The sequence below is a fragment of the Drosophila tropicalis genome, unplaced genomic scaffold (genome assembly GCF_018151085.1).
Source record: "Drosophila tropicalis isolate 14030-0801.00 unplaced genomic scaffold, ASM1815108v1 contig_878, whole genome shotgun sequence".
NCBI classification, from domain to species: domain Eukaryota; kingdom Metazoa; phylum Arthropoda; class Insecta; order Diptera; family Drosophilidae; genus Drosophila; species Drosophila tropicalis.
Window position 1 is genome coordinate 15872887 of NW_027173374.1, and position 25785 is coordinate 15898671.

General features: G+C 38.0%; 1 protein-coding gene across 1 annotated transcript in view; it reads right to left on the reverse strand.

Moving 5' to 3' along the window:
* Positions 1-23132, reverse strand: part of Rim (Rab3 interacting molecule) — a 37961-nt gene extending 14829 nt beyond the window's left edge. Inside the window, 16 exon segments of the mRNA XM_068299346.1 lie at positions 27-149; positions 1891-2082; positions 2786-2920; positions 2989-3126; positions 3187-3734; positions 4135-4488; positions 4625-4844; positions 5970-6200; positions 6235-6905; positions 14764-15256; positions 15325-15738; positions 15810-15935; positions 17486-17690; positions 17763-18573; positions 21799-22071; positions 22609-23132. Of these exon segments, the coding sequence (XP_068155447.1) occupies positions 27-149; positions 1891-2082; positions 2786-2920; positions 2989-3126; positions 3187-3734; positions 4135-4488; positions 4625-4844; positions 5970-6200; positions 6235-6905; positions 14764-15256; positions 15325-15738; positions 15810-15935; positions 17486-17690; positions 17763-17872 (3960 nt within the window). The 5' untranslated portion in view covers positions 17873-18573; positions 21799-22071; positions 22609-23132.
* Positions 23133-25785: the final 2653 nt, after the last annotated feature.

Genomic DNA, 25785 nt, shown 5'->3' on the forward strand with positions numbered 1-25785 from the left:
GTTGTAGCTTATTTTGGGGTGCAAACCTGATTATGATAACTTTGTCCAATGCCAGATACAGTGCGATAATCACGAGCCACCATTCCGGCTACCCGTTTACGGCCTTGTGGTGACATGTCGCGTCTGGATCGACGCTCGTTTAAATCAAGCTAAATTATATGGTTTTTTAGAAAAAGGATAATGGAAGATAGTGATGGTTTTTTTTTTTTGAGGTGGGGCGAGTGGATATTTATATCATTGTGAAAGAAATAAATCAATCAAGAAAAAGAGAGAAAGAGAAAAGGGGTTTAAATGAACGTATGGGCAATATGAGAGCTAGTTAATAATTACATAAATGTGCGTGTATATGGATGTGGTATGTGTACGTGTGTGTGTGTGTGTGATAGTGAAATATTAGTTAAGTAGTATTGGGATTATAATTGTTCTTTTAAATTGAGTTTTCTTTCATTGCATCTTGTTGTGCGGTGGATATTCTCTGTGGGAGTGGGAGTAGGGCTGGGGATTGCGGTGTGTGTGGTGTTTCAGGTGTCGTGGTTAATGAAAATTATACATAACGTCACTACGCACATACTTAAAACTACTAAAAGAAGCCAAATCATTGATATTTACAATATGTTATTCTATATGCAGCTGGTTGGGATAATATCAAGCGAGTGTGTATTTTACATAAAGGAACCATGCAATAGAAAATACAGTAGAGAAGTTCTTTTTGCTGCCTGTACAATAAAATCTGAGTTTCTTAATTTTTATCACATTTTCGTGGTTGCGATCCTAACATGTGTTCTCAATATTATTCTTACTATCTTAAATATATTACTTAAAATTATGTTTGTAGTTTAACATTATGTCAGTGTTTCTTATTTAGCTGAAAGAAGATTTTCAGTTCGCAATTAATGTATTGAACAGAGAAAGAGTTACAACGCGCTGATTGAAGTTTGGATTTAGAGCTGGATAGTTAGATAGTTTAAAAAGAGAGAAAAATTTAACACACGCAACAAACGAAACAACGACACCAATTAGTTAAAAATCAATAAAACAAATGTAACCGAAAACAAAAGAAATAACTCAAATGAAACACATTTACTTTATACAGTTGGAAAGTGTGATGTAGGATCTCTTGCTGATCACTTGTTATAGGAGATAAATGGCCATGCACATTAAAGGTTCATGAATTGATGGTGTCTATCTATGTATTTATGTATGTAGTCCAATGGAAATGGCTTTGGTGTGCAAATGACCACAGAAATAGTGCCGAATAAAATTTTGAACGCAGAAAATGCTTAAACACATACATACATACATAGATGTAGGGACGTAACTAAAGGAAATGAAACACAAAAATGGGAAAAGAGAATAAAATTAAAGCCAATTGGTTGCATATTCACATATATCAAATTTGTATACTCTTTCCATTAAAAATTGTGAGGTAATAAGGCAGAAGTTGTTGTCCAATATTTGGTAATTTCGTGCAGGAACATTTAATTGAAATCTTCTTTTACTTCTATGAATCAATCCTGATTTTTAAAGATTTTTTTAATCAAAGAGTATACAGAAATCAACACAAATGAAGTGAAGAATCACAGAAAAGTACAAAGAATGGGTATCGTTTGTGTGTGTGTGTGTGTGTGTATTGAAGTGTTACTGCAAGTGGCAAATTTCGATTGAGTGTGATGTATGTATGTATAATGTTTACGAGGATGGTTTTTTAGGGTATGTATGTCCCGTTATGGGTCCTCACTAGACTTTTTGTCGGTTGTTCTTGTTGTTGTTGGTTGTGTAGCAAATATATATACATAAATAAAAAGAATCTCATATAATTTTGTTGTTCTCAGTGTGCTAGCTTGCTGTTGTTGTTGTTGTAGTTGTTGATGTTGATATGGTGGTTGTTACCTCTATCAAGGGGGGCGGCGGTGGGCTGGCTGAGCTGCCCATTGATGATATGCTGGCCCCGGGTGTCATTCCATCGATGTCACATTCGGACATGGTATCCGAATCACTAAGACGCGACATGGTGCTTGGTGGTGATAAATGATCTGTCGGCGTCAGTATCAGGCCGTCCACATCGCTGCCCTCGTCACGTAACTATTGTTGTCATAAATTTTTCCGTCGAGATGTTTCAAGATGTATGGAACGGAACGAAACGTAACACGGTAACGTAACGCAGCATGTTGTTGTTGTGTATAGTTATGGTAGAAGGTGGTATTTGGTGGGTGGTTTCAACGTTCATGTATTTGGCGGGGTGCAGGACAAAAAAGATAAAAAACATAAAACAGCGGAAAACAAAAACGATACATTTATATATATGTATATATGTATGTATATATATATATATATATATAAAACAAACACACTCCATACTTATGTATGTGTGTGTGTGTGTGTGTCTATGTATGTATATATATTTATGAGAATGCTAAAGTTCATAATTTGACTAAAATTTTGTTGTTCATGATAGCTGCAGGGCTTGGGACAGGTTTGGAATAGGCATTACAACTAGTAAATATAATAACCAAAACAATAGCAAATTAAATGAAATATTATTTCTCCCTCTTTTTTTCGGATTTGTTTTGTTAGTTTAGACAGTTTCTGTGTTAAGTTTTTCGCCCAACAAACTGTAATCTGGATTTAACTACGTAGATCCAAACACATTAGATACATATGCACGTATTATCAAAACCACGTTCTAAATATATATGCTATATACATATATATCAACAAAAATCGAAATGAAATGAAAGAATAAAGGAAATTAAATTTCCAATTATCCCCCCCGGCCCAGACATACGAGATAGGAGGTATCCTGATGCCCTTGCAGCTGGTACCATTCAGCTTCGTCGTCCAATATCAGATGACTTAAATCGAGTACAACCTCGCCAAGGAAATCGTTGGCTCCATACCGCACATAGTCCCAAAGTGTGACCTTATGATTGATAAGAAGAATCGGAACACATGTAAATATGTAATGGAGACAAGTATTTGTAAGGTTACCTCCAGCAGGCGACCATTGAGATCACAACGTCGCAGCCCCGAATACACAAATGTCTGGCCCCAGCGAGGCTCACAAGTGGTGCCCACTGTTTTCGTACGCCTCTTTGACTTATGGCTACGGTCGGGCAGTAGGAACACCTGTTGAAACGGAGAACGAATTAAAGGCAAGGCGAATGTTATATTTAATGGTACTCTCACTTTTGCATAGGGATTACGAGCTGCACCGCTCTGTCGCAGGGATAAGCCGGTGGCGCACACCAAGGTCACAATCAACTGAAGCGTATTCTGATCGTACCCAATTTTAAGCTGCAGTCGCCCTTCAATAGGTATGGGCTGGGTAGTGGTGCCCATGTGGGGGTGGCCATGGTGCGCGTGCGATGACGATGATGGCGCTGCCTGATGGCAATGATGATGGTGGCCCGCCGTCGTTGTGCCGTGTAGACCGCCAGATGTGGCGGTGGATTGTAAATTGGCGTTGCTGCTGTTGGCGGTGCCGCTGCTGCTTCCGCTGCTGCTGTGACTGCTGCTAAGGCTTGGTCCAAGTCGCTGCTGCTGTTGCTGCTGCTGAGTCTGTGAAGATTGTTGGTTGGAATTTTGGTGCTGTGAGCCGCCACGTTGTCGTAGTCCTGTTCCTGATGGAGCAGCCGTCGATGCACTCACATTGAAATCTGGCGAGCCTGGCGAGGTTATTAAAACGCTGGGCTTATCACGATGATGTTGAAGTTCGATGACATCAACTGTTGGGGCTGATGGATAAAAGTGAAGGCAAAACGGTGTTTAGCCAATTTTAGCAGATTTCAACCACTAGCTATTTAATGTTCTGTCAACAGCTTTTGCCGATTTCCCGCAAAAAAAGCGTCACATTTTGAAATGGTCTCAGTTTTGGTCGTTAATAAGTTTGTTCAACTGTGTGTCATTGTGAAAAGAACATTGTCTCTTTTGGACATACACCATACACCATGCAAAATTGCCATTACTTTAGTATAGATTCGGATACGGTATAGAAGTAAAAAATAACTGCAGCGGTTAGCTAAATAATCAGTCGCTTTCCCAAGAGAACATCAGCATCCTACACACAACACACACATACACACACACACTGGCATAGTTTGTTTATCATCTCATCTTAAAAGCAAATGTATATACCTTTGCGTTGTACATAACGTCCGCCGCTGCTGACCACTGCACTGCCTGCCATACTGCTGGCCAGACCGCTGTGCGGAAAATTGGCCGTTGATCGACGCGTGGCGTTGCTGCTAGTGGCGGAACCAGAGGCGGCGGAACAGGCACTACTTGGGCTCACGTTGCTACTACTTCCACCACTATCGGGGCCACCACTGACTCCGATTCCACTTGTCCCCCCTGTTGGTGGTAATAACAATGAGCGGCATACAATCAATTCCACTTGTGCATCCAATCGACTTTCGTCAATGATATCGTAGACCTCATCAGTGCTTTTGTTATGTAAATTACGCCCATTCCATTCGATGATCTCGTCGCCTGATGGAGTGATTTGAGATTATGATGAGAAGTGTGTTAAACAGAGAGAAAAAAAGAGACAAATAGAAAGAAAAGATAGAAAAGGCGAAATGAGTGATGACGTAGAGAGAGAGAGAGATATGAATGTATGGTTTACCTGGTCTAATACGGCCCTCAAGATCGGCCACTGAACCCCGTTTAACTTTTTCAACAATTGCAGCACGTCCACTTCCGCCTCCTGCTCCTCCAATGTTGCGAATTGGCTGACCACCGTTCACCTTTAATCCTAATATATCTTCCCCATCATAGTATTTACGTAAAATCATGTGACCAATCATGCGGGTATTATCCGCGGATGTTTGCCAATTCACCGGATTCTATACATGAATTAGGTATGTATGTTCGATTTGTTGTGGATTGGAGTGGTTGATTGTTGGTGATGGTTGGTTGGGTGAATTGGATTGAGGTTGATGTTTTGGCAATTTTGAATAGATTTTGTATGGTGGCGAGTTGTGGTGGTGGTTAAAGCAATGTGTTATGGATGGTATGCAGGAATAGTAAAATGTTTTTTTTAGTCTTCTTCAAGTTTCAGTTTTTCATCACAAAAGTTCCTTAAGTACTAGTTGTAAGTAAATTTTTATTCTAGGTAAGTCTTAAAAGAAAAACTTGTATTTTAAAACATCTTGTACAGATATGGTTTTTGTTGTTATCGTTTGTTTTACATTCATTTTGTCTTATACACTAGAACTTTGGTTGCTTTCTACGTTTAAAACAGAGAGAAATAGTTTTCAGATAGTTTGGACAGTTAAAGAAATAGATAGATCTTTGGATATGTATCATTCACAGAGTTTTAACGTTACACAACGTTAGGCCTACATAAATACTTTTTGAGAACACATACGTTTGTTTTGTTTTTGATTGACGGTATTCTATTTTGAAAAGATGTAGAGTTTGCAAAATTTGACTAAGTGCGACAAATGTTGTGCTTTGATACATGCTTAAGGGAAAAATTAATGATTAACGTGCATAGAGAAAGAATTTTGGGGTAAAATTTAGCCATGCACTAGATATTTACATACAAAGATGTACATATATGTATATATATATGTTGGTATATACAGGGTTTAGCTGAAACATGCAATTTTTAGAGCAAACTGAAAATGACTATTTTAAAGGACATTCACATTATGATGAAAGAACAACAAACATGGAAAAACGTTGTTTGTAGTTTTCCTTTGAGAATTGGGTGGGGCGTTTGGGTTAAGACAATATTTTTATTGCGACAGACAGACGGATACAAAAGGAGAGTGGCAAAGGAACAGAGAGAAATACAGAGGGACAGAAAGAAAGAGAGAGAGAGAGAGAGAGAGATAGAGAGAGAGAAAGAATAGATTTTTGGGTGGGGGGCACACTCAGCGACACACAATGCAGAAAGAATCTTTCTTTCCGATCTCTTTTATTCGGTCACACTCCTCATCCAGAGTATCCCTCGTTTCTAATACCTTCGGCACATCGCCACGATTGGAGTCCTCGCTGCTAGTAAAAGTGCTGCTTGTATCAATTCCTGAATCCTTGGTGGCTGAATCTTGACTACCCTGACGCTCGTTATCCCAGCGTCCGGGCCAATCTGTTGTACCATCGTGGCTTAAAATTTTCCCACTAGTCAGTATGGTAGCCGTTCCCACATCAACAGCCGTCGATGGCAATATTGTTGTGACAGGGGGGCAGAGGGCCTCCACCACCCACTGGAATGCCCACAACAGTAACATCACCATCATGGGCATCAAATCGAACGGTTTTCTTTATTCTACGCTCGGTAAAACGCCGTGAATCCTGAGCAGCCGATGATGAGGATGTGCTGCCTGCAGGGTCATCCCAGTAGGCCGCTTCAGTTGAACTGACCGAACTACTACCGCCACCTCCAGCACCCAATAAACCGCGCTCTCGGCTCAGGCTCCCGCGTGTTGTGGTACTGACTTCGTCTGCAGACATCACACCCCGTTCATATGTTGTTGTGCCAGCCCCTGAACCAATCACAATTTGTGGCTTTGGATAGTAGCTGCTGCTGGTGGTACTGCTGCTGCTGCTGCCGGCCCCAGCACTGGCTGCAGCCAAGGGCGGCGCACGGCGGTAAGCGGAGCCACCAGAACCAGCTCCACCAGCTCCTCCGTAAAATTGTCGCTCGTGATTGCTGCGACTCAATGTATTCCGCTGTTGCACATCCAGCCGAGCTGTCCTTGTCAATGGATATTGTTCCAGCCGTTCACGATGCTGCAGCTGTAGTTCGTAGCGATCCCGCTGATCGGCAGATGAGTAAAGCCTCTGATTTGTATGTTGACCCAGAGTAAGGCGGTAATCGCTGACACTCAGCAGATCGCGCTCATTCAGGCTACGCTGTTGGCGCCAAGGATCCTGTTGGCGCACTTGCAAACGGCCGCCTGTAGATTATGTAAAAATTTGTTTTGTTTTTCGGGTGTAAACTCTCATCTAATTAGAAGAATTATTTTGGGTACGAAAAGGCATAGGTCTTGGGTCGAGGGCTGGGCTAGGTCAGGGTCTGAATTTTGGAATTACACTTTTCGAATCAATTGACTTCCTTATGATTTCGCTGCACTTGCCCTTTTATTAGTTTGTTGTCCTTTTCGAACTGATTTTGCATTTAAAATGATGAACATCAAAATATAAACGATAAAAATTAATGTATACATAACTTGCTTTTTAAAGAGACTTAGTAGAAGGTGATTGGAATGGGGAGTCTGTGTGTAGATCTGACAAAAATTCAAGACAAGCAGAATACGTGAAAGGAAACAGCTCTACTTCAACGTTTTCTTTTCTTTTAGTTCCCTGATAAGCGAGAGATTAATCAAGGTTTCTATCATGTATGTGTTATAGTTGTAAAAGGGTTTGCAATACCAAAAGACTTAAACTATATAGCGTATTTTTATACCCTAACGTTATCGATAATAATTAAACTAATTTCAAATGATTTCACCTAATCACTTTGGTAAAATGCTGATTCTCAAGGATATAATACATTGGCGCAGGTTCAATTAAATTTGGATATTTAATAACCAATTCCAAGAATATCATCAAACAATGACCTTTACACACGAAAATACATAAAATATATGAAAAATATTAAGCTGGAGGAAAGTGTACTAGGTATATAAAAGTAAGTGGCACAAGTGTCTAATGCTTGTGGAGATTTGATTAAGGTAATGTATTATAGTTATATTGTTTTGCGTTTTACAGAAATACTTATCTGTTTTGTAGCTAAAAGTATTAAGAACGTTAACTAAATTATATTTTTAATAAGAATGAGCACCGATCTTATTTATGCGGTTCTTTGATAAATAAACAATGAGACTTTTGCGGACTGGGGAGAGGGTCGAAAAAACATGTTTAAAAGGTTGTTCGTGTGTTGCAAGCAGAGAAAGAGAACGAACGAGACAGAGAGGGAGAAAGATGGAGATAGAGTGTTTTGTGAAAAGGAACATGTTGAAATCGGAGTAAAATTGTTGAAGGAAACAGGAAACAGCGTTACGATATCCATGCAAATTCTTATTGCAAATGCAATTTCAGTTTTCTGTATTTTGTTTGTTTTGGGTTTTTCGACTTGCTGATATTCACATTTAAATTAAACGAATATTAAATAATATGAATTGAATCCAAAAAATATAAAAAACAATAATAAAACAAATGAAGATTCGAAAAAAACTGTGCACAAAAAACATCGAGCAATGTGTGTACATTAAACAGGAAACTGCAGTCTTATTCTTACTAGAAGGAATCTGTATATATTCTCAGAATGTGTGTAGCTGTGTTGTAAATGTGTGCGCTAGTGTGAAAAAGGACGACGACGACAACAACAACAGTTAGTGCTCGAAAGAGAATATAATAGAAAGTAATGATAGAGCAAAAACAGATCAGATAGAGATGGCAATTCCCAGAAAAGATCTTATGACTTTTAGGGTTTTGCGTGGAATATCAAATTAAATATGCCAAGAAAAATTTGAAAAAACAAAAACATTTATGTTAATTGCTAAAAAAACAACTTGTTCTTCTTCACTTGTTTTTTTTTTTTTTTGGGAATGTAGCTGTTGTTGCTTTTGATTTTTTTTTAAATTTTCTTTTAATTATTTGCTTACATTTGCATGAATTTGTAGATCGCCGGACGTAAGAGCTACTTGGACACCAGTCAATCCGCCAAAATTACCTGTTTTAGTATTTGCGAATCGTATTTTTTTTTTTTTGTGTAAAGATTTTGGTTTAGGATTGATTTTTATATATAACACAGGATTTGGTTTGGTTTAGTATAAATGACAGGGCCACAGACAAAGAGAAACATACATATAGAGAGAGAGAAAGAGAGAGAGAGAGAGAATGTGTGAGAGAGAGTTTTGGGATAAGGTATATGGTACTTAAATAAATAAAAATATATATTTATATCAGACTAGGTTGATAGATAGCTTATTTAACTTAGGTGGAAAATTATTACTAATTTATTTTACTTATTGTAAAACTAATGACAAAATCATAAAGCATCAGTATCAATTGCCTTCTTTGTACTTTAAGGACAATAGTGTGTGATGCCACCGAAAGAAGTAAGCTCCATAGTGTAGAAGGCCTTGAAATCTTTGAGCAATGTGATAAGTGTGATGCTGATCGTATAGTAAGTCCTGAGCAGTAAATTTCATTCATAATAATCGACTTAATTAATAGTCAGTTTGCATTTTCTATGGCTAAATTTTTTATGATTTAACAAGCACTTAAAATAAAATTGTACACAAATTGTGAGTTTATATTTTGGGGTTTGCCCTTGAAATCGCGCTTAAGCGCACATACACACAGACGATAACCGCCTTGGTTGAAACTGTATTTTTATGTCACACCCACACCCACATACACATACGCACACACATATAAAAATCGACACAGGCACACATACATATATAGAAACACTCAAAATGCATATGCATATGTATGTATGTATGTATGTACATACATATGCATGTATGAGTTTTACCCCTGGCATACTTTCATTTGACTTTGGTCACGATACAAAACGTTTATTGTAGGCATAATGGGCAATACAACAACAACAACAATTGGAAAAACAAAAACACAATAAAACAAAAAAAAAAACACGGAATGACAAATTACATAAAAAACGGCAATGTAAACAAAAGCAGAAGAAAACAAAGCAAAAGTAAAGTAAATTCGAATTTTAAGAGGCGACACGCATCGCAAGAGGGAGAAAAGAGGCAGAAAGACTCGGAGGAGAGAATAGAAAAGCAAGCAAAAATCAATAAGGTGTACAACAAAACCCACACACTAACACATACACAAACTAGCACATATAGAACACGACGGTCATTTCTGTCCCTTGGCGACGACCTTTGCCTATTGTTGTTCTTGTTGTTTTTGCGCAGAAACGAAAAATTAAACAATGTTTGCATTTGTGTATGTGCCAGTATGCATAAATGTGTGTGTGTGTGGTTGTGTGGTGTGGTTGTGTGTGTACGTATATGTATGTATTTTTGGTCATAAATTCAAGCAAATTGTGTTTGGCTAGGGGCGGGCTGACGGGCAGGTGTTGGACTGGCAAAAGAACAGCCGCAGCAGTAGAAAAGAAGGAGAGTAGCTTGTGCTATTTTTAAACCAAAACGCACAACGCACACACACACAGTCGTACACCCACACACAGACGCAGGCGCATAAATAGCATACCCACACAAACATACGCACCCACATTCAAACCCACACACCTACACTTACGCACAGCTTCAATGTTCTCGCATTAATGTCACTCATACGCACAGTTGCACATGCAAACAAAACAACAACAAAAATAACGATTACATTGACGATGGGCGTCGGTTGGGTATTTTCGGGGTACACGGAGTGACAGAAAGTGTTTGGTTATTGGTCAACGTTTTAATTAAATTCCGCCTCATACCTCATTTGGCTGGCGTTGCTCACTCATTTTAAAATAGCAAAAAACAGCCCACCCATACGCACACACACATAAACAGGCATATACAAAAGACTGTGGTCTATATTTACATTAATGTGAGCAGATGCTATGTGCTAAATCCCGTTGCAACAAGCTTCTACTTCCTTTCCTTTTGGTAAAAATAATTTAAGATGAATTAAAAATATTCGTTGCCTACAATTTGGGGCACATAATGAGTCCAAGCAATAAAGATTGCCTATTTAAGTGGGTAACAACGACAAACATACATAACTTATTATTTTGAATGAATTTGTACATATGTATACACTGAAATTAAAAAAATAAAATAAAATATTTAAAACCGTAAATCTTTAATAGGCAGCTGAAAAACAGACAGACAGATAGCAACATTGTTAACCGTTATCGAAAACCTGGTCAATATTTTATAGCTGAGTAAAAAATTCAAGCAATAGTGTCAAATTAAATAGACAAGCTTTCTGTTTTAATTCGTGACGACGTTGTTTAGTTTTTCCACATGTGTGCCGAGGGGTTTGTTTTCAAGCGAACCTTTCCCTTTTGTACTGTTGTTACATATTGTTGTTATACATTTATAATATATCCCATATTTAGCTGGTGTTACTCTGTGTTTGTAAATCTCAAAGCGTCTTTTTTTTTTTTTTTTTTTTTGGTAAGCAATTTCTACGTATTTGCTAGTTTGGCATTATTGTGATGCTAATCTATTTGAGTTATGCATTTGGTTCTTGACTAGATAAGCACTTTTTTTGGTGTAATTTTCTCTCACTGTGAGTGTATGTGAGTGTGGCAGTCGCTGTATTTGTTGTAGTTGTAGGTGCTCTGATTAGTGGTTCTTTAGTTGTTCAGGATCAGCTAGATATTTATATGAGCAGAGATCGACACTCACCTTAGTATTCAGTTGTATTGAATTGGGAAATTACAAAAAAAAATTAAATTTGTGGAATTTTTAGTCGTCTCTGCTTTAATTTGGTTTTTTAATTTCAGTACACAAACAACGACGAGACGGTGTGTTGACTATAGATGAAGAAGTCCATGTGGGCGGGGCAGCAGCACCAGCAGCAGAAACAAGAACCACAACAACAAAACTGATACTCTTTTTTTTCTTTTGCTTTATTGCTAAATACACAAAAATTGTGTGTGTTCTGATTGACTTCGTTCACTTTCAGTTGCTCACTTCTCCACTTTTTTAACTATTTAACGCCAGCTGTTGGCCGACCTTACACTTCTCTGACACTTTAATAGTAATTACAATAATTTTATTTCGTTTGATTGTTACTGATTATGTTTTTTCACATAGATTCACTTTATTTTCGGTTCTGCTTGAATATGGTATTGTTGTTATTATTATTAATTTCCATTATTTCTGCGACACGTGCGAAAAGTTCCATATGCGTAGCAATCACTGCGCACAACTGTTTACTCGCTGTTAAAGTTCATCGAAAACTAATTTCACTTCGATTTCACACGGAACCAAAAAGCGAACAAAAAATTTCAATGGAATTTTTGCTTTTACGTTTTCACTTTCCCTTAGCGCCTACTCTTGGACGAGTTTTCCTTCCTATTGTTCTTGTTGTTGTTTTTGTTGCTGCTGCTGGTGATGTTTTAGTTGTTGTTGCCATCATTGGAGCCTACAACATTTCCCATAACCATGTTACAATCTCAATGCAGTTGTTGTTGGCTTTGTAGCTGTTGCGGGAAGCTTTCCATGAGTCTTCCAATGCCTAACTAAAAATAATGTTAAGCATGGCCAACATACTACGACGTCGACAGCACCGATAACATTGACAGCTGCTGCCCACGCTGGGGTCAACGGGTGAGTTGGGATTGAACCTCCTTCCCTCTTTTCCTTTCCGTTTTGTGGCTCAGTGTGTTTGTATTTGCGCGCTCTTACATTCCCGTCATCAACGTCAGCGTGTTTGTCTTTGTTTTCCAGACGTAAGTGTGCGCGCGTGTTGGATGCCTGACTAACTGGATGTTAGTTGGGATGGTCGGTTAGTCGCTTACTTGGTAGTAAAGACTGTGACGTTGCATGAATTCGCATCCAATTGCAACTGAATGAATAACTCAGGTAAAGGAAAGAGCGCATGAGATAGACGGAGAAACAGAGGTCGACGTATTGCTACATAGATAACGTGAGGTATAACGTCAGGACTCACTTCAATGCGAAATCAAATATTTAGAACAAACTTTGTATGCAAATAAGAATTTCAAATATTTCCCTGTAGTGTCATTTCTGTTTAATATTTCATTATTTGAATCTTCTTATCATTCATATATAAGTAGGTTGGTTGTCGGCTTCTTAATATAATAGTAAATCCTAATATAATTGCAGGTTTGTTTAAATGGATATTGTTTGTAGCATTGCATCAGCTTAACCCAACATAGCTCCAAAAGATTCTAATTGAGTGCAGAAACGCGCGAAAAGCTATCATCAGCTGGTTAGCTACTATTTCTACATAACTTCATCTCGAAAAACCTCCCATTCGTACTCCTCTATTGTGTTTAGCGCTTGCGCGGATCACGTTGTACGTTGGAAATTTCCCTAAAAACGTCTTCCAACGCATGACAGCGACCTACCGACCGACTCGTTATTTGTTCGCACGGACGAAGGAAAAACGTGACTGGGAGCAGTGAATTGTGAATTCTGTGGTGAAACTAAAGATGGCGCCCAACTATGGTGGCTAAAAGTTAAATGTATTGAATGAATAGCTGACAACTTAGGCATTAATAAAATAAATTTATAAAGAGATCCTCACCTCCTCACACTGATGTCCGAGACTTGGAAAAAAAAACTAAAATCTATATTGCACCCAAATAAAAATTGAGAAATTGTGTAAGAAGATAAACCAATTTAGGGTCTATATTGTAGCACATCAAAAAAAGGGGAGAAAAAGGGACAAATGAGTGAGAGGAAGAGGAGCTTCTTTTCAAGCAAAGTGCCAACACAAAAACTTTCTAATTAGGATAATAAATTTCAGCTCAACATTGCCGCGTCGCACTTGACAATCTTGTTCGTTGCTCTTTACTCTCTAAGAAGTTTTGTACATGAAGAACAGAAGAAGGATACCCTTTACGCGATGCCCCCTCCCCCAACTGTTTCGTCTGAACCTAAGGAAACCATCTGTTTGGCGAACTTCTTGATGTTTTTGCGGTCGTCTGCCAAAAAAAAAAGTAATATAAAAAAAAGGAAAATAGGAAAAGCTTTTCTTATAGTTTGTTGGAAAATGTGTTTTCGGGTCAGCTGTGTAAACTACCTTGCGTCCCTTCCTCCATTCCACTGTATATAATTTATGCTGATTGCATTTAACGGGCCAACAAAAAAGGGTAAAGAATGTCGGTACGCCTTAAAGTATGCAGAAGTGCATCCTTCTCGCGATAGTTTTGCCATTTGCCGTTGCTGCTCTGGACTAGCCTTTTGTAAATAAAATATGTAGTTATATACGCGCACATATGTACACAAATACATATGTATTTGATTTGCTTCTGGCTTTGGTTTGCTTCTCTTTGGTCAAGAGTTCAAGTGCTCTCAAGATAAAGGCTTTGCAAAATGTCTCTGATATAAAAACATCTTCTAAATTCTCTTTCATGCTACCTTTACTTATATTGGTTAGACTATTAGTTATAATATTAGCTATGATAATTTATATTCCCACCAAGTAGCACGGAGGATTTATGATTGAGGTTTAAAAAAGTAATAGGTAAAATGTGGGACAATTACGAACTTTCTGAGATTTTTATAACTTTTCTGCAACTTGTATATAGTATAAGCTAATTTCTTAAACTAATTAATGTTAGTTAACTTATTAGAAGTAAACTGTCGTAAAGGTGATAATAATTTCAAAATTAAAAGGCAAATGGTTTTATACAGTGTGGTTAATAAGTTTATAATCGAGTAAGCAAAATGAAAGAAAAAGACAACACACCAATGAAGAGACAAGAATGTGTTAAGTTAATCCTTAAGAGAAAATAGTTTTTAAATTTTTTTTGTGTTTGTTATTTGGTTTTAAGTTTCCAGCGAGCGAGTCAAAAGGTTCAAGGAATTTTTTTTGTTAGGTAAAGAGTTTGCCATTTATCACAAGGAGATTGAGTTAACAAAAATTTGTGGCGAATGATAGAATAGAGTCAAAGAATCCAAAAAATTGACTAAATCACAAAGAATAATATGTGTAAGACAGACAGACAGAGACAGCGAGAGAGAGAGAGAGAGAGAGAAAGTAGGATAGAGAGCGGAATAGAGAGCAAGAGCGAGAGAGGGAAGGAAGAAAAAAGTTGTATGCAAATTGGACAAAACGTGGTCAACTTACCATCATAATCGGAACCAGCTTGAATAACTCCTCCACCACCAGCCTGACTTTGTGCCGCCTGGGCAGCCAGCATTTGGTTTTGGAACTCCTCCTCAGAGCTGCTAAAAGATCGTTGCTGTTGTGAGGCATATTGAGAGCCGGCTAATGATCTTCGTTGTTGCTGGTTAAATGATGTTGAATCCATAGCATGTCCGCCGCTAATGGTTAGATTGCGTGTCAATGGTGGAGGCTTTTGATAGCCAGATCCTCCGGATATTTGTTGAGGGGTCTGCTGAGGCATCTGCTGCTGCGAAGATTGTGGTTGATAGTGTACTTGGGCTTGGTAAGATTGTTGTCCTTGTTGATGTTGATGTTGTTGTTGTTGTTGTTGCTGTCTAGCTGAATATTGTTGTTGATGCTGTTGCTGCGGTGATTGACGATGTTGCTGCTGTGAATGCACTTGACTGGGATGAGCCAAATGGGGGTGTTGCCGCATTAAACCATCCAGCTCGCCCTTAAAATGAAATTCGAAATAAGTAACATAGAAGTGAATTCCAAAAAATTAATGTCTGTCTCTCGCACCTGATAATAGCGTGGATCATCTTCTGGATAAGCTCCTGAGGGTCCTGCACGTTGTGGTTGTCCATAGCCCTGTGGTTGTTGTTGTTGATGCTGCTGCTGTTGTTGTTGTTGGTATTGCTGCGCTTGTTGAGGGTTCATGGGTTGCATCCGAGTCCGTGGTTGCTGCGACTGCTGCTGCCCAGCACTAGTGGCAACACCTCCGGTACCCCCCATAATCATCATAGGATCTAGGCCAGATTCTGAGGCCGACAAACGGCGATTTGTGGGCTGCTCTTGTTGGGAGTATTGGCGCCGAAGCATGCTGCCAGCCCGTTGCATTGGCTGATTTTCTTTCTCAGCGGCACTGCGTGTTCGTTCCAACTTGGGACGTTTGTCTGTGGAATCATGCGGTGTCATGGCCTGCTGTGAGATGTCCTGTCAAATTGAAGGAAAATATTGTTTAACCAAATAAAATATGATCAAATTGATTTATCCGGGTTACTCACACTGCTGCCATCGGGCTCTATGCGCCGGATGAAACCGTCTTGCTGGACTGTGGACTTATTCATCCATTGTCCTGTCTTGGATAATAGCTCCTGTTTTTTGCGACATAATATGCATATCCAAATAACCTGAAGTGACAACAAGGAAAATTTAAATATTGTATAGTCAGATCAGATCAAATCAGAGAGTACTGTCATTTGCCTTCATTCTGGTAGCTTTTTATTTTCGTAAACTCAGAAAGTGTTTAAAATTTCATTGATGGAGCACTCCCATGAAGGTCTCATATACCAAAGTCAAAATGCAAGTCGATTGCTTTATTATATTCAAGGCCTATGGGATTTTTGGGGCTATTTCAGTGTCTTTACGACCACGTTAATTGAGCGTGGTCGAAACGAACATTTTACCGGCTTTTTCAATTTTCATATTTTTAACCCGCCGCTATACTACGAGGACGATGAGAATGCAGCTGCTGATGGTTATAATAACATTAACGATCTTCGAATTCGCTGGTTCCACATGTCGTTGGTTATTCGTGGAACCCCCTTTGGTAGTTTCATTAATTAACACCGAAGCAGACCCTCATCTATTAGGCCAACTTATTACGGAAATTGAAGAACCATTTCGCTTACTGTTCACTATAGTTATTTTACTTGGTCCAATTTAAATTCTTTCATTCTTTATCTGTGCATATATATGTGGCTGTCTCTACAAAAAAGTGACTGTGACATTTTGGCACTGTTTCAATTTTAGCTCAACGAAAAAAGAGAAGAAAATCTATCTACGAACATGCTTCCAAATGTTAAACCTAGCGAAAACGACACAGACTTACGCTGCGGGCTGAATAAAAATTGAAAAAGTGTAATTGAAATACGATTCTTCAAGGGTAATGTGCATGGAATTGGTCATTTGGATGGGCATGGGCATGGGCTTGGGCATGGGCTTGGGCATGGGCTTGGGCATGGGCTTGGGCATGGGCTTGGGCATGCTGATGTTCTTAGGGATATGTAGTTGTGACAGATGCAGTCAAAAGTAAGCATTTGCATATCGTTGAAGGCGCATTACCAGTGCCTAAAGAATCAAAAGCACATTTTGGTTTTGTTAGCCCTAAATAAAGTGTCCAAGAATTTTAGAAATACAGTGTATTCGATGGAATATTTTGGCCGCATTAAATACGTGCAACTGAGGGAGACGCATTATTATTTGTGACTGTGAGGCTTGTCCCTCAATGGTTCACATAGACATAATTTCTGAAATGACTGTGGGAAACTTGTCAATAAATTTGTCTTGTCCTCATATATTTTTAAATTTGCTATCTACAAGACCATCGCAAACCATTGGCTGACAACATTTAGCATTTATTTATGCATATTACAAGCTACTGCGAGGCGTCATCACATGCGTGATGTCGTCCGATTTGCTTGCTTAGTCGCCAGAAATATTGGCGTCAGTCAGCTTTTTTATTTTTGGCAAACCAAACTGAAGGCAATTTCTTCAAAGACAAGGGTAAGAGGTCAGGACAGTCATTTATTTGCTTCCCGCTTTCAAATTCAAGTGGCATTTTTGAAAATTGAACACTGTGGTAATATGTACTTGGCACTCAGTCACTCACTGTCTCTGTCACTAGCATTCTTGTCTAAAGGCTTAGACCCTCCACGAGAATTTCAGCATGTGCACTCACCTTGTTGCTGCGTAGCGTCACTTTGCCGCCACATCGAGCACAACAACGTATATTACAGTAATGGCAAATGTGTCCGACACCATCGGCAAATTTCGTCTTAAGGCATATGTGACAGGTGGCATCGAGTTCGACACCAGCCTTCTTCTGCTGCTCGGAACGTTGTCGGATTTGCATTTCCAAGGAGACAACTTCGTCCTGCTTGCGTCTATGAGAAACAACAGCAAGAATGTCTCGTTATGGTAAGGTTACGGTTAAATGCGTTCTCATCATTACTCACCTCATTATCTCATTCTGCTGCTCTTCTTCCTGTTTCTGTCGCATCAGAACATTCTCAATCTGCATTCGCTCGTGTGGTGTCAAATGCGATAAATCCGGCATCTCGTCCATGTTTGATAATTATAATGTTTTGGTTTTGCTACTAATAATTTTAATTGGATTAAGCTTATTGTGTTAATGCTGTTTTTCTTGTTTTAGCAAATTTTATGTTATTTTATTTTATAGAAATGGGGGTTTTAAAGCTTTTACGTTTTTTTGTTGCTTTTGCTTGTGGTTGTTTTGTTATAATTTTTTGCTAGTGTATTATTTAAATTATTTTGTTTGGATTATTATTTAAACCATGCTGATAGAAAATCACAGAGTAAATTTCAAATTTTTTCCTTTTTTTTTCGCGTTTTGTAGTTTTAAATTAGTTATTTAATATTTGGTTTTTTCCGTTTATTAGAATGAGACTTTTGGAAATTCGTTGGAAATGTTTAATATTCAATTGTGCACTTGCACTTCTCTCCATGTGTGTGTGTCAGTGTGTGTTTGTATGAATGTGTTTGTGTGCGCCGAATTGTTTGCTGCAACATTCTAGTTTCATTTGGTTATATTTGGTATATTTGGTACGGATTCTTTCTTCATTTTATTTCCTTTTAGAGCTGTCTAAATCGTTGCTTAGCTTGGGTTAGTGTTATAACTGATTGATGTGATTGTTGCTCCTGTTGTTGCTGTTGTCCTAAACAATGGCCATTTTGTAGTTCATATTGCAGGTATACACGTTGTGGCGCCATTTTGAAGCTGAAGTTGAGCCGCATTAGTTGTCAGCACTGTATAATGAAAATGAAATACACATATTAATTTATTGCTGTAAGCTCTGAAATGTAGGCAACACTTTTTTAAATTTAAAAAACGCGCTTTCTGTATGTGTATGTGTGTATGAAAACATGGACGCCGGCTCAGACTTTAATTTACTTTGCATATGTACAACTAAAACTGCATTTATGATCATCAACGTTGCAAAGCAAACAACTTGTCACCAACACCAAGAGCCACAAAAAACGAGCCATCAGCAACTAAAGGGTAAACGAGGGAGTACATGTATATGAGTGAGCGATGGCTGATGGGTGGGTCGGCGATGCGGTTGACCCGGTGACGCACATATAAAATGCGAAAATATATATACACACACATCTACGAAGCCATCATCATCATTCTCTGCACACACGCCGCATGATGGGATTGTGAGGCCAGTTATTTATGTTGAAAACTCACTGAAAAAGCTACATCAGAAGGATGGGGTTTAGGGAAATATATATACATAGATACATGGGTATATACTACGCCTCATATCCAATTTGTTGGTGGATTATCTTAGTTCAGATTGAAAAGCGATTTGCGCTTTCAAAGTGCACTAGAATAGGACAATTTCCATAAGGAGGGTGTATATGTCGCTTGTGTGCAAGTATATAGGATATCGACCTTTAGTCTCATTTTGTTTATTGGTGTCGAGCTGTTTCGCTGTGTGTGTGTGTGTCTGTGTGTGTATATATATATGGCAAAGTGTTAGCAATGTACATTGGACACCATCTAGTAAAGATAGAAACAAATTAAAATTGCAATAGGAGTTACAAAGCAGTATACGGTATTAGAAAAAACAGGTCTCAGTGTGCCTTTCCCATTTTATTTATGCAGTTAAACTATTCAATGCGGGATTCTAAGTCCATAATATTTATGCTTTGCACTGTACATACATATATCTGTTCCAGCTCTTTGATTCATACTTATGAATTGATAATGGAGCAAAACAAATGCAGCTTAGCTGCAGCCAACAGATTAAAAACCAATGGCAACTGCCTCACAGGGAAGGCATAAGCAGAGCATCAAGGTAAAGTAGAAACAGCTGCCTCTACACAACATGTGTTGGGATTCAACAAAATGCGACAAGGAGAAGGGAGAGTTGTAGGAACTGTGGAGATTCACCACACGCACATGCTTTCTCTCTCTCGCTCTCTCTCTCTCTCTTTGTCTATCTCTCTGTCCATTGAAAGGCGCGCACTCACTTACGAAAGAGCAACTTACAATAAATTTCCCTATATTCGTTTTATACGTACTTAAAATTGACCAACCGCTAAAATTGAAAAAATCAAAACAAATAAAAAAGTTTATATAGCTCGATTGTAATTATGTATTTGCAAGGGATACTACATATACATATATGCTCAAACATATACTTATATATGTATTATTTGCTAGATGCGTAAACAATATCGATATGGTTAACAATATTCTCTTTTGCTTTTTGGTATTAATGCTATGCTAGCGATTTGCAGAACAAGGTTACTTTAAATTACGTATACGCCCACTTGCCGCAGTGTTAAATGTGAGAGTTCACAAAGAGATATTTATATATGAAAATGACACAACAAAAGAGGAAGAGATTAATTCTTGATTAAGAAGTTTAAGCAAATTCATTTGAATCAAGTCTAGCAATAATTTTGGAAGTATTTTGAAATGTCAAAGGTAAAATACAAATTTCTCAAAATCTGAAGTTTATATCAATTAGAATACGTCGTTGGTACTGATATGATCAAAGGAATGCAAATTGTATCGAATATGTTCAGTCAGTTTGCTTATCCAATGAATGGATCAGTTTCTATAACTTTGGACCCGTTTGGCGGCTCTAGTTACGTCATACACTCATTTGATTGGTGGGTCTTGAATTCTTGGCTCATTGCCCGTTTATAGCGTAAAATATAAAACGTAGACGTTTTTATTTGGTTGTTGGTCTTCTATAAGAGTGCAATGGACTCATACAGAGAATAACTTGGCCAACAACAAATATATAAAACTACAAATAAGGCAATGACTTCGTTCAGTTTGGTGCCAAAAACTCATTAATTCTTTAGCCTAATTCGGAAAAAGCAAATGATAAGTAACTGGGCTGATGATATTAATTCACTATTTAAGTTCATAATGCATTTATTGTTTGAATTTATATTTCAAGAGTTGGTCATAGAAAAGGCCTGGCCATAGAAACAGGCAAGAAAGGGCATATTGAGCACATATGTATATACATATGTATTCCGGCAATAGGAACTTTCTACAATAGCAGCGAACTCAATTTTCATGCAATTAAATGAAAACAAAAGAAAAACTTGTCATTCCTAGAGAATGGATGTGTGGGAGGATGTTGAATATATGCAACTAGAATAGGACAGTGAGCACCAAGACAAAAAGGCTACAATGGAGACAGAGAGTGGAAAAATGGTGCATTGACATCTTTGATATATTGTTAAAAGCAATTTTATGCATTCAGAAGGATATACACAGACGACACAGGCATGTGGGGCTGGTCATTCGACTGGTCAATGAATTTAACAAGTTCGCCGCCCACATTGCAGCACACATGCACACTGACAACGATACACAGTACTGAGAAAATATTTTCTGTTGCTCATATAACATGAGTGCGAATTTTCTATCTCTCTTTTTCTTGCTGTTTGGCCTTATTCACTGACTCACTCACTAACCAACTTAATGACAGACTGTTGCCTAGTGACGTTTGAAATTTACAACTGACGAGCGACAGCAAGAACAACAAAATCGATGCCATTGTCAGCCGCCTGTTGCTGCTCTTCGTCGATGGGAGTGCTGATGGAAGGGGTAAGGGAGCTGTTGCAGTGTTCTTGTGTTCGTTGTCCTTGTTGTAACTAGTTTACCTCTTAATTAAATCGGCAACCAATCTTTACCAGTTACCCCGTTGCCTCTTCTTTACTCTTGTTTGACGGGCAAACACCTTACAGGCAAGTTGGCAACTTCGTGATCATTGTTCGCCTTTTTATATGCCTTAGAGAAACTTTAAAAGCGTTAGTTAACCCTAACTATTGTTACAAGTGCAGACCATATGGCATACTGAAGGCTTTAAGTCGTATAAGATTTTGAATCATCATTGGCATTATGTTTGCCTGTGTCTGCATTGTGTGTATCTGCATCCACATTTAGTTTTATTGTCCTCTATATACTTATACAAATATATATCCGATTTCACTTACATTCATTGATATAATATCTTTTTATATTTTATCATATCTTGTCGTATATCGTTATGTAGTGGGTGTTGTATTTCCTCTCCTCTACGTGTGTAAATGGCGTTGTTTATTCATTCGTTGTTTCAAATTGTTGTTTGTTTTTGCTTTGTATTATCAAAATGAAATGTTATATTTAAGCTGTTCTTTTTATTTTATTTATATTTAGTAAAGCGATTTTCGAAGTTAAATTTTTCACCAACTTTATTTGTGTATTTGTTAATTATTTCCTTCTACGAGCTTTGATCGACGTCCAATGATTGGCCAAGGAAACGAGAGGTGAACGCGGAGAGAGAGAAAGTGGAAGGAGATTGTTGGTGAGAGGTGCAGAAAGTTCAAAAAGTCAAATCGAATTATGTTGTAAGGGAAATTAACTGAAAATACTGGGAAAAATTGACGCTTAGTAAAGTAAATTTAATCAAAGTGTAATTAAACGTAAACGAATTTCCATCGTTTCTTTTGTGAGAATGCATTCTAATGAGATTTCCTTTTTTTCTTTTTCACTTTTTGTTGCCTTTCTGAATTGAATTGAATTGAATTGAATTTAAGTATTATATGAATTGCTGTTGCTTTCATGAGTGTCAAGTATTTGATGCACTCCTTGCCCGAATCAAAAATCCGAACAAACGGGGCGGGCACGACGCCCTCGACTTCCACTTCGTTTCATGTGTGTGCGTCCGTGCGTGTGTGTGTGTGTGTGTGTAGAGAAAAAAGGAAATGGAAAAAAAGACGACAAAGAGGGAAAAACTGAACAATGAAAAGTTAATTTGTCCTTACACTTTTTCTTTTGCTTTTATTATTCTTTGCTGCAGATTTGATTTTTGTTTTATTTATTTAGATGAATTATTTTGTTGTATTTGTTTCTTTGTTACTAGCTTAAATCACAATTGGTTTGCACTTATATATTGTATGTGTATAGATTTGTGTGTGTATAACATATACGCATATATATTTGCATATACATATATATATATTTTTTTGCTACATGAATAAGTGTATGTAAGGCAGAGTAGGCCCTAGGTGCATTCCATATGCGTAAAATTAATTTTTAATTTGGTTGCTATCGCTTTTTTCGGGGCGGGGGGGGGATTTCCAGTTAAATTTTTTATTTCTTGATTTGTTTTTTTTTTTTTTTTTTTATTTAATGGGGTTGTTGGCGCGCGTTGTTATTGTTTTTGTTCTTCTAGCTAAAGCCTGCCTCTGCCTGCTGCTGCTGTTGATGTTGTTGCTGTTGTTATTGTTGCTGTTGTTGCGCTGCGACTACAACAACGGCGACGGCAATGACGACGACAACGACATCACGACACGACAACGACTAAAAACTGAAACTGAAACAGCCAAGCAAAGCAGAGAAGCACCGATGAGCTTTCCCAAGTTCCTACAAGTTTCCCCCTACAATGGTGGGACCAGCAGTAAGCATATTTGCTTCAATTGTCGTCAGAAGTTCACTCTCTCTCTCTATCTCTCACTCGTTTGCCCTCTTTCTCTCACTCTTAGCTCTGTAAACTGTGTGTGGTGAATAGTAAGCCAGGGAGTTGTTAACCAGGCAGCAGAGGGAACAACTCTGTGTGTGTGTGTGTGTGTTTTGAGTGCCTTTTCATATTTCATGTGCAATTTTAACACCTACTATGAACTAACTATTCTAATAAATGGGAATGTTTTTGCGCGTGGGTGTGTGTGCATGTCGGTTAGTGTGTGGCTTACTCTCCGGTATCTCCACTTACTTCATTCAATTCCATATTGAGTTCAAAACTGTTTTGGCGGAGCTAATAATTTTATCATAGCCTACAATTTGGGGCTCTAAAATTAATATATATATAAATTGGAGTCCTTTTGATTAAGAATTGGCCATAAGGAACACAATATTATTAAAAAGGGCTTAACCAGGGTCAGGGTAGAATGTGAAACTTATTGATAAGATTTGTCAAATATAAATGGCAAATGGTGTTAAAATAGTTTTCAGTATTAGTATTAAAAAAGATGAAATATTTTAGTACATTTTTCAAATCTAACAAAAATGTGTGCAATAATCTGTGTAAATAATAAAGTTAGTTTCAAAATCTAAACAAATTTATAATTGTGCCTATCTTTGTATCCTTTTCCTCCTGCATTTAATATTTTTTGTCGACGTCTTTTACGTCTGTTAATGTGCCTATAATTTGGTTGCGTTGTTTGTCATTAATGTCAAAGCCTTATCAGTTTTCAGTTTCATGTTGATAGCCCGCTTATCACTGCTATCATGAGATTTATCAAAAATAAACAAAATTAGCTTGTCTCTGCCAGTAGAAGGGAGGGATGAACTCGTTGATATGTATGTAAGAGTACATGTGTCCTTTCTTATGGCCTGTTTCCATGGGTCGAAATATTGTTTCGTCTTGGAAATTTCAGCATTTCAGTAGCAAGGATGCCTTTTAGACGAGAGCAAGAAAGAGTGTGGGTGTCAGAAGGCAAGAGACAGGAGTAGCTGATGAGTCGGGTGGAGCATTTCATTTTGCTAGCGGCCGTTGCTTCTGTATTCACACGTATGTGTGTGTAACTGACTGACGTCATTGAGCTTTTTTATTGATTTTCATTTTAACCGAAAAACGCTTCTTGTGCTAGGACACCGATGATGCTAAGGGCAGACCAACAGATGGTAGACCCCATCGGACGATGGGACTGCAATTAACGAAAAATATTCGAGCGGAAGTGGGCAATGCTTGCACAGGCAAAACATTTTGCTAACATGCTTCAAAACAAAAAATATAGTAAATAGAAGCATCTAAAAAGCAAATATGGGATAAAATGCTCTTGTATTTAATTTATTTGAGACATTATTTCTAAGTTATGAAACACACTTTTTGTATAGAAAACGATATATTAAATTGTTGAATTAAAGAAAACGCAGTTTGATGCAGCTAGCGATATTTCAGAGTCATCAATATCAGATTGGCAGCTCTTTTCGATGGTTCGTTCCTAGGGTTCGAACCATAAAGCTTGGCCTAAAGCTTGTTTTAGTGGCGCCATCTACTACCGTTGCCAGCGACTGAGCAGCCGCTGTCAGTGGTTCTCTGAAATGTCTCTCTCATTTCTTGCTAATATGAAGCAAATGTCAAATTGTCAAAAAACATTCAGGTGTAGTAAAAGTATAAAGTAATCACTTAAAGTAACCCCCAAAAAACGAACTTCCTTACAGTACATATCAACCCCAAAAATGTCTGACAATAAAAACAGGGAATTAAAGAAATTGATATTTAAATTATATTCTAAGTCATTTTTACAACTACATATATATAAATATGAAATTCTTTGTTTGAACTTGTCTGAATTTAAAAACCCGCTCATATTTCCATTTTTACCGCCCATATACCCAGCATCCCTTTCTTTCGCCACTCTCTTTCGCTCACTTTGGCTCTCTGCCTCTCTGAATTTTCGACTAGTGCGCAGCAATCTCGACTAAAAGATATAGCGAAAATCTCTAAAATAAGCAAACCATAAAAAATTCATAGCCTGGCATCCGCACACAACGGCTAGAAGTTCGTGAGTAAACGACAGCACTTTGACTCTGCCACACGCAGTGGATAGCAGCAGCATAAAAAAAAACAAATAAGAAAAAATTTCAGAAAATTAACAAAACAAAATCCGAAAAAAACAAAAAATGGGAAGTCAAATTAACTAAGTAATCGTAAAACAAAATTTGCAGCATACCGCTAGGCGCGGGCGAAGGAAGTGCACATAAAAGAAAGCTAAACGTGAATCAAAACTACGAGTGAAGTTATTCAAAAGACGAAATTGATAAAAGGAAAAAATTCGTTGATTGTATAATTTGTTATAAGCGGGCGAGGGGGTTTTGCAGACCAAACCAACGGCAGCGGCCTCGAACGGCATAAAGGCAAGGATAAAACGTAACCACACACATATAGACGAAAAAGCAACGCAGGAAGGGAAATCAATTGTGTCTGAGCCGTTATGTCA